We start from the raw sequence: 10,029 nt of genomic DNA, 5'->3' as shown, positions 1-10,029 counted from the left end.
GATATATATATATAGATATATATATATATATATTTTTTTTTTTGGTACGCAGGCCTCTCACTGTTGTGGCCTCTCCCGTTGCGGAGCACAGGCTCCGGATGCGCAGGCTCAGTGGCCATGGCTCACGGGCCCAGCCGCTCCGCGGCATGTGGGATCTTCCCGGACCAGGACACGAACCCGTGCCCCTGCATCGGTAGGCAGACTCTCAACCACTGCGCCACCAGGGAAGCCCATGAGATATATTTTTTAACTATTTTACTATTTTAAAATGCCCTCCCTTTGCTTCTATTACAACTAGGTCTCCATACAACTGATTATGTTTAAGACAGAGAATATCTTTCCTCAAATTGTCTGGGCTCTGAAATGCCATTCTGCTCTAAAGTCATGATATACTATTTTCTGATGGGTATCTTGGCCTAGGTCAAACTTCAGAATCTGGTTGAGCAAGCCGGGAAATCAAACAATAATTATCAACCCTGGATAAATTTTTATAGCAAAATTACAGCCCATGACAAGGAGAGTTGCTGCCATCTCCTCCTAGCATGACAACCTCCATCCCTACATCTTATCACAGCAAAAAACCTTTGCTCTGAGCAACTTCTTCAGAGGTAAGCACAATAAAAACCTGGCCTAAGAGCAGTCGCTGAGAAGCTATGATCAGCAAATAATGACCAGGGAGTCCCCTTTATCATGTGTCTATCAACAGAGAAACCATACCAGCTCCCCATCAGCCCAGTTGAGAGTCAATGGCTGGTTTAGCAACAGGACTCCTTTCTGAAATGCTCAAAACCCTGGGGTAAAATGATGCTACTGTATAATCTCCTAATGTTGCTTTACAATGCAGCTCAAATATGTGATTTTAAAAGCACCTTAAACCCACCGTGAGTTCACAGTTATCTTTAATGATCTGCAAATCTCAGTGTTTTTAATAGCTCATTTTTGTACTGTGGCTACAGTGGCAACACCTGCACCTAAATAGTTATTGCTTTTAATACCCTGGGCTGTCAGGATGTGCAGTAAATGAGAGGCAGCAGCAGTATCTTCCACCTTTTCTAAGCCTTAATCTACTCTTCCTCCGTTTGAACATAAGTGTATTGAGTTGATAGAGCTGCTGCGTCAGCTCCCAGAGCCTGTGCGATCTCGGCTCATGGGACCAAGATCAGAGGTCATCAGCAGAGGCTGACCACCCTTCTCCATTACATGGAGAGAAACAAGAAGAAAATGGTAGCTAGAGGCCACCAGGGTCTTTCCCTCTGGAAGCTCCAACTCCTGAAAGTGAAGGATCTGTCCCCAGATCACAGTTATAAGAAAAATATACAGAAGTTTTCATGAGGTCTCCAATATGGCATTTCTGCAAGATACTAAACTATAAATTGCATTAGCAAATCTAGCTTCATCCAGACATTTTAATGTCACTCACCCACTAAACGAGGATAAGAATCATCTTTACAGTTGATATAATAAAGTATTATGTAACAACTTTGATTCTCAAATTTCAAAACATAAGGTATCTCTTATGTAATAATAATAGCAGGTATTTATTGAGCAATTACTATGGGCCTGACATTGTTCTAAGCTTACATACATTAACTCATTTAATCCTCAAAACAACTCAATTGTTATGACGAGCCAGGATTTGAACCTGGCATCTGTCTCCAGAGTCTTTGCCATACTGCAATAGATCAAGAATCACAGACCCCATTTCTCTAGAGAAGTGAACCTCTTACAAAGCCACCCAAGGGCTCAGAAGGAAGTTGGCTATGACTATACTTCAAAATGTTCCTGAATGGATGGGAAACCCTCCAGTGCTGCACATGTCATAACTGTCTTGCCTCACCTTACCTGTAAAAGTCTTCTGTCTAAACAGAATGTGGTTGGCTCTGAGGGAATACAGCATCAGTGATTTTCAAAACTGGAAATGGCCCCATTGTGATTCTTCAGGTTTAAGGTTTTCTAAGCAAATTCTCTTGTGCATATAACCATTCTCATGCTCCCGCATGGTACACAAATTGCTGATGGTCACGCCTCACCACAGGGTCACCAGCTACACTGGAGGTTGATTTCCATCTGCAGCTCTCAACTGTGATCATGTGAGAGAAGCAACAGAGGATGACACTGCCTGACTCAGTTCCCCCAGCCCTTAACCACTTCTGCTTCCAACAGTCAGCAACCGCTGTCTCTTTGAGAGCTGGTTTGCCTACAGGGAAGACCAGAAAGACCCTTCCAGAGCAGTCCTTGGCCAGTGACTGGAAGCATGGGGGATATAAATATCCCAGTTCCCTCACCCTGATGGGGACAACTCTGAGATGTGATTACATTGTCTCCAGAGCTCCCTGAAAGGTCCAGCCAAAGTCTCCCACCATGGAACTTGACATTGAGCCTTAGGTTGGTCTCCTTCCCTTCCCTGTCCTACTTTCCCAACTCTTAGGATGTTTCCTGGGATCATTTCAGAATCAATCACTTTCATGGCCATCATTGCATTGGGTCTGCTTCTGGCGGTGAACTGAGAGGGACAGTGGAATATGATTTTAGATCCCTCTAAACTCCCACCTCTCTGGATAATCTAAACAAACATCTTGGGGCCATTAAGTCTCCTGCTCCTCTCAATGGGAACCTCAGTTCTGCAGCACAAATGGAATGATCTACTTATACTGGCCTTACTTATCCATAAGCTACTTACTCCTCAATTATTTTTAAAAAATTACAGAGGTCAAGTTATTGGGAGAGAGATGGCCAGAGTGTCCCACATAATATTACTGACTGAACACTTTAAAGAAGGGAACTTTGAACTGATGCCCACATAACTGTGGCTTCAATACAAAGAAAATACAATGGATTCAGTGGCTCAAAATGCTGGCCTGCAGCCTGGAAGGCAAACAGATCTCTGTCCCATGTAACTCTTTTCTCCAAGTGTGAGGTCTAGAAAGGATAGACCTTCAATGGATACCAGCCCAAACCCCTCATTTTACAGTCCTGGTTCCTCTGAATCACATCCTTGGGTTAAACATTTCTCACAGTAGTTTTAAACTTTAATTATGTACTCTACCAAAGCAAAGATCAAAATCTCTACAAAAGTTCTTTTTATTTTTTATGATGAAGCATTTATTAGTATGTCTCTTTGGAATAGATTTTCATACCCCAGGCCTGAAAAGAACTTCCACATAGAAATCACTCTCAGAACACTTTTTAAATACTCGAGAGTGTGTCCTTCTTTCTCATCTCATCAATGACTTGTTAATGAGGAATAATTATAATAGATTCTTATTAAAAAGAATGCATTGCATTTCAAAAAATTTTTTTAAAAATATAAAACCTATGCACCGATGTCTATAATAGACACTAGGATCCAAACTTTCATCCATACAGAGTATCTAGATGTGGTGCATTTCAAAATAAATCAATGTGGTAGTAACAAAAGATCTGCTTCATGGAATGGGTTGGCCTAATTGAACAGATATAATTACACTCTGTTAATATCCATGTGGACTATGTAGAATGTCATCACTCTTATATGTACATGACTATAATAGTTCTGCGTTTCTTTCCATCCTGGAATCTGAGGGCTGATTTCCCTAAATGTCTGTGATCCAAGGGATTTCAAAGAGATTCCTCCAAAATGTTCCAGAGTGAATTTCGTGAGCTGTTCAACTGGACCCAGCCAGCAGCTCGGAGTTAGGACTTCATCTTGGATGACTTGCTGAGGGGAAATCCACCCCCCGTAAAACGAGGGCCAGTTAGTTTGGCCATTGAGAAGGCATTCTCCATGCCTATTCTGTCCTTGTTCCTATAAGAGAGGAGGTGAAAGTTAACTTCCTTACCATCTTTTTCCTCTTCTATGTTTGATAGTTCTTAGGGTGAACTAGCCACTGAAAACTGCTTTGATCAAAGCTTCCAGTTTGAGACAAGGTGGTGGTTTAAATCTAATTAGGTGTTACTGATAACACATAGAATTAGGGAAAGACACAATTAAATGTGCTTTCCTAATGTTGCTCTAAATACGGACAGAAGGCCTAATAGCTCAGACCCTGTGGACTGGAGGCTCCTGACTTGTAATCATCTTCCTATTTTATAAAGCATTTGTTTAGTTCCAAAGATCAGTCAGAGGAATCTTTCTCTTGGCTCAATTATAATGACTAATTCATCATTTATCAACTTTTATAATCCAAAGTTTCAGTGGAAACATAAATATTTATCACACACACAAGGTATCTTCATCAAACTTGGACATTTATAAAATACAAATTTTCCTATAACTTTAGATGAGCAGCAGTTATTATTAGAAATAGTTTAAGATACGAGAAAAGCTGGGAAAGATAAATAAGATGGTACATTTGGCAATAGATAAAGGAAGTTCTAATCTAAAATCTACAATGTATCTTCTATGCAGATCTTCTTTAAATACCCACACATACACACACACACACACACACACACACACATATTCAGGTTTCCTGCAGAGGTATCTTAAATTTATAAAAATTACCTATTGAATAATTAGGGTCTTATGGAAAACATCTTTGGAGTCCCTTTTTAAAAATAAAAACTGAGCAAACTACTAAGACTAAAACCAATTAGATTTGGCTAATAGAAGTGATTTACTTCAGGGAAGAGAATTCTACCTTTTGCAAAAGAATCTGAATTGTACTGCAGACTCTAGACCAGCCTGGAGGTCCAGAGTAGGGGAGTCAAGGGCAGGTGGGTAGGGGTGCAGGTCAGGACTGGAGCATGATAAAAACAGGGTTTGAGAAAAGTGAAAAAAAAAAAAAAGGCAAAAAGGTAAAAATGATATGAGTTGCTATTTTATAAAGAGTATGTGTGAGAATAGCCACAGAGATTATTCTAAATTATTCCATTTGAAAAGAACCTGCAGAAAATTTATTAATCAATCCAGCTGTCCCTTAGCAGAATTGATTTCATTATTATAAAAGCCGTCCTCCATAAACAGGACAAAAGCTTTAGCCTTGAGTGGGTCCAGCAAAGAAGATTCCTTCAAGTACCCTGACAACTTGTCTACCTCCTGACTGTTGCTAGCTGCAGGCAGTGCCCCCCTCTCCCTGCCCTCTCTCGCCTTAAATAACTTAAAATTTCCTCTCTGAAGGAACTTAAGCTTAATGCTTCTGGCCTGATCTAAGTTGACTAATGGGAATAATGTCTCCTTTATATGATCTTTTTAATGCATTTATAGACCATCTTAATGACTCCCTTCAGCCTTCTTCCTTCCAGTCTAAACCATCTCAGCACTTTTGTTCTTGCCTGGGCATATTTTCCTTCAGCTCCTTAATCTTTTTTTCTTCTTTTCCCTGTTCTCCCATGAACTCATAACTCTCTGTCTCCCTCCAGTTTATGGATCCCAACTAAATGGAACGACCAAATGATGCCCTAGCCAGGTCAGACTGGCCACAAGGAATGAGGATTCAAGGCAAAGGCAGAGTCTAGAGCAGTGCTATCTGATAGAACTTTCCATGATGGTGGAAAAGCTCTGTATCTGAGCTGCCCAATGCGGCATCCACTAGCCACACATGGCTACTAAGTAGGTGAAATGTGACTAGTGCAATTAAGGAACTAAATTTCTAATTTGATTGAATTGCAATTCACTTTAATTTAAATAGCCACAAGTGGCATACTGCCCGGGGGCAGTGCAATTCTAGTGGATGGGCCATTGGGAGGGAATGAGCTATCAGAGGGGTGTCCCTCTGTCAGCATGCTCCCTGTGTCCAAAAAACTGTGTGTGCCTGGCCGGGGGATCAATAAGGTCAATGGAAACTAAGCCAAATCCCAGGGCCAAGGCAGGTGAGTTAATTAGCTCTAGGAAGGCAATTAACTGTTTAGCCAAGCCAGCTGTTTATAACTGTTTCAACTGGACCACTGGTCTCCAAAATGGAGTGTGTGAACTCTACAAGATGAGTGGGATGACCTGTTGGCAAGTGGCAAGAAGATATTAGAGATTCAATATTTTATCTTTGAAAATTAAAAACCTTTCTTTACTAATAATTACTCACAAAGTGACAATAGTATTTGTGTGTACTTTATAAATTAAAATATATTGGAGGTAAAAAACTATTCCAAAATAGTATTTTTTTAATTTTAAAAACGATATGCGTATATATTAGGGGGGCTGCAAGTTCAAAATTGTTTTACTGATAAGAGTGCACACTCAGAAAGTCTGAAGGCCACAGAGCTAGACAACTGCCTCACGTGGAAACTAGACATGACATTTGATAAGCACAACTTTGGTGCCCTAAAAGAAAACTAGTGTTTCTACTCCAACATTCATTCAATTCACATCATTAACATCGGTGGTTCTCAAACATCAGTGTGCATGGAATTCACCTAGAGAGCAATTAAACTGCAGATTTTTGAGGCCCATCCAGAACCTGCTGAATCCAAATATCTGGAAATGGGGCCTAGGAACATGCATGTTTAATAAATCTCACCAGTGATTCTGCATCAGACAGTTGCTAGACCCACACATTGAGCCAGACCCATCTAGATTAGCTATAGTTTTTAGCAATATTTTAGTCTACCAAGGAACTGGCATCTAAATGTGGAATGGGGGAATATTCTGATATACAAAAAGGATAGATTTTTACTGGCAAATGAATTCGCATCCAGCTACTTTAAGTAGCTGTTTGCCACTAATGGATTATTGATGCATGCGTTCAAACCCTGTTTCACCATGTCCTTGAAACGCCCATGTGGATGAAATACCAAGCCTGACTTTCAACTCACAATGTGAGCCTCTACAGAATGAACAAGATGATTTGGGCAATGCACACAGCCAAGGTTCAAACCTGCTGATTCATCTGGGCCCACTCACTCACCCCAGGATTAGGCAAACAATAACAAAGTGAAGAGAACATTTACTCTTCAACATGTACGCATCCTGAAACCCAAAATATTCACCTGATATCTGCATTATCATCTCCTAGAAGAATGCTCATGCTGATACCCTACAGCAGATACTGAAGTCAGGTACTAGACACAGAAATGGTTCAGAGACAGTTTATCTAAAACATAGGTGAAAATTACTTGTGAACTGCTCATAATTACAGCGGTTTTAAGTGTGAATATGCTTCAGCCCATACAAGGCTAATCGTGAACCTCCTCTGCAGACATAATTATGGAATGATTATCTCCAAACCGTGAGAACCATGTGGGGGAAAAAATCACACTAGGTTTCCTCTGCTCCACACAAGGTCCACCAGTGAGCTGATATTAATGAATCCCTGTTAGGGTCCTAAGGAGGGGTCTCAGTATCAAAGGAGACACCCGTCTTGCTCTAACACCAGCCCACTGAGGGACCTGTAGAAAGTAATTTGCTCACCCCTGACTTAGTTTACCCCAGTGAAGTCTGTGACTCCGTGACTGTCTTCAATTATTTTCTTATCAGCAGTTAATAGGCACAACAGAACTAGAACATTTGACTAATTCTTACTTCTGAATGTATTCTTTACGTTTCTGAGCAAGGTATTTCTTCTTTAAGTTCAGCAGTTCATTGCTAAGTTTCTCGATCTCATACTTATATTCTTGGCTCTGCGATTCATACATATTCAGTTCTGAAGACAAAACCTAGCGTGACAGATAAAGCAGCATTAACAGAAGATGCGCAGTGAGACAATATCCTTTTCTGAAAAATCTTTTTAATCCGCGGCCACTTACCTCAGTGAGGCTAGAGATACAAAACCATGCCCAGGTTTAACAGTTAATCCGCACACTTCTACCAGTTCAAGGTCTGTATCTGGGTAAAAATATGATGGAGGTCTGAAGACTCATAATCCAGTGGCAAACAATGGAACCTCATTCCCCTGCTTTAAAGGAGAACTATCAGGCACAAGCAAACAGGCTCACATATGAATGGTGTAATGTGGTTCAAGAATACTGTGAGTGGAAACAGAAAAATCCCAGACATACAGCATAAAATTGCTTTTAAAGCCTTTTTTTAATAAAGCATTCAGAAAAGTCATTGCAAGGGAGCATGATTCATCTGAGGATTATTGTAAAAATTACTCAGAATCATCCTGCCCCCACCACCACTCAGTAGGTATTCAATTTATATGTTTTCCAAGGCTGTTGTTCTGCTGAATGTCAATCACCTCTTTACTGTGCCCTTTGGGACTATTCACAGGTTCTCTCTTTATCCCAGCACTGGGACTTACCTCTAAGAAGCAGGGGGCTATGATATCTGCAGGGAGAGTGTACTGCATGCGAGGGGCTCTAACAGGAAGCCTAATTACCTGCCTCTTGCACTGTGTGTTCAGCAGATGCTACTGGTTTCAGGCTGGACAGGGAAAGAGGGAATTTACTCACCTAAACGGATGTGTAGAGCACACTAAAATGAGGGGTACCCCAACAAAAACCAAGGGGAAAAAAGGGAGGCTACTGTCCTAAGGGGCATGCAATAGATTTGATTTGGTTTTCGTCTAGTTCTGCATTTTTAAAAAATTTGCATAAAAGGCAGATGTTTATCTTTCGAGTGTTCGTCTGCTTCTGAACTATTTCCTCTTAACTGCTGTGAAAAGGATTCTGACGATGTTATCATGAGCTAAAGAATATGCTTTTCATGTTGGAAGAAAAACTGTCTTCAGCCATAAAAAGAAATAAAATTGAGTTATTTGTAGTGAGGTGGATGGACCTAGAGTCTGTTATACAGAGTGAAGTAAGTCAGAAAGAGAAAAACAAATACCGTATGCTAACACATATCTATGGAATCTAAAAAAAAAAAAAGGTTCTCATGAACCTAGGGGCAGGACAGGAATAAAGATGCAGACGTAGAGAATGGACTTGAGGACACGGGAGGGGGAAGGTTAAGTTGGAATGAAGCGAGAGAGTAGCACTGACATATACAAACTACCAAACGTAAAATAGATAGCTAGTGGGAAGCAACCGCATAGCACAGGGAGATCAGCTGGGTGCTTTGTGACCACCTAGAGGGGTGGGATAGGGAGGGTGGGAGGGAGACGCAAGAGGGAGGAGATATGGGGATATATGTATATGTATAGCTGATTCACTTTGTTATACAGCAGAAATTAACACACCATTGTAAAGCAATTTTACTCCAATAAAGATGTTAAAAAAAAAATAGTTAAACTCTTAGGAGCAAAGACCTTGTTTCCAAACAATGAATGTGGAATTTCCTAAAAGAGCCCAGATAATGAGGACAAACTGGCGGACAGGCTTGGTATTATCCACCCCTGAATCTTCCACCAGGGGTCACATGTCATTCAGAGCAAAAATCTGGATATCCTCAGATAAAGGCTTAAAGTAACAAAAGTCTGCTATGAACCACTGAATACAATCCAGTGCTAAGTATGCCTATCTGAGAGTAGTGTAAAGACATGGGCTTTTCTAATTTACACCCACCCCTGAGAAAATAAGTTTTTATTTTATTTGATATATTCAATTGTTTAAAGGGATGAAAATAATCAAAAGATTATGCCTCCTACAAATCTCAAATTATGTCTCAGGATACTCATGTAAAATGAATGCTTAACAGTGATAAGTTGAAAATTAATGCTGTCATTACGTTTCTGTTTCATCTGCCCTTTTTAAGTAAAAGGATGCGATTTTACAACATTGTATTTGTGAAAGGATTAGCAGCGTGGCGTCTATTTTACCCCAGGCAGAAAGGCAATGATTATTACCATCACTGCACAGAAAAGTGCCAGAATTCGGCTGCCATGCGCTACATTCTGTGCATGTGTGTGTATAAGGCTTCCCTAACGTGCCAAGAATATCTAAGTACTTTTTAGGAGGTAAAGCTGAGGATATAGTGGGAACATGCAGTTTTTGAGAAAACTTTAAAAAGGCGCATATAATACTAAAACATTCCATCTCCCCAGCTAATGTTCTTATGTCACTTAGAAGGGAACTTACACTAACAGAATCCTAAAATGATTTTACTTCCCTTTCATGGCTTCTTATTTCATAGATGGTCATGAAGCAAGGTTCCTGGGGACTGGGGAGTAGCCTGTGTTTTGTGTACATGTATTTCAGGCGGAATGAATAGTAAAAACCTGCTTTGACACAATG

The 10,029-nt window shown here is 40.4% G+C and overlaps 1 protein-coding gene across 1 annotated transcript in view; it reads right to left on the bottom strand.

Annotated features, from left to right (window-relative positions):
* Positions 1–3,555: 3,555 nt before the first annotated feature.
* The window catches only part of CFAP58 (cilia and flagella associated protein 58), a 105,867-nt gene continuing 99,393 nt past the window's right edge, over positions 3,556–10,029 (bottom strand). The window contains exons 17-18 of the mRNA XM_029244820.1: positions 7,436–7,569; positions 3,556–3,784 (exon numbers count right to left, since the gene is read on the bottom strand). Of these exons, the coding sequence (XP_029100653.1) occupies positions 3,673–3,784; positions 7,436–7,569 (246 nt within the window). The 3' untranslated portion in view covers positions 3,556–3,672. The remainder of the gene's footprint in view (positions 3,785–7,435; positions 7,570–10,029) is intronic.

This window comes from Monodon monoceros, unplaced genomic scaffold (genome assembly GCF_005190385.1).
Source record: "Monodon monoceros isolate NGI ecotype Baffin Bay Population unplaced genomic scaffold, NGI_Narwhal_1 Super_Scaffold_4, whole genome shotgun sequence".
Lineage (NCBI taxonomy): Eukaryota > Metazoa > Chordata > Mammalia > Artiodactyla > Monodontidae > Monodon > Monodon monoceros.
Note: the sequence above shows the minus strand (reverse complement) of the source record. Positions and strands in the feature narration are given on the sequence as shown.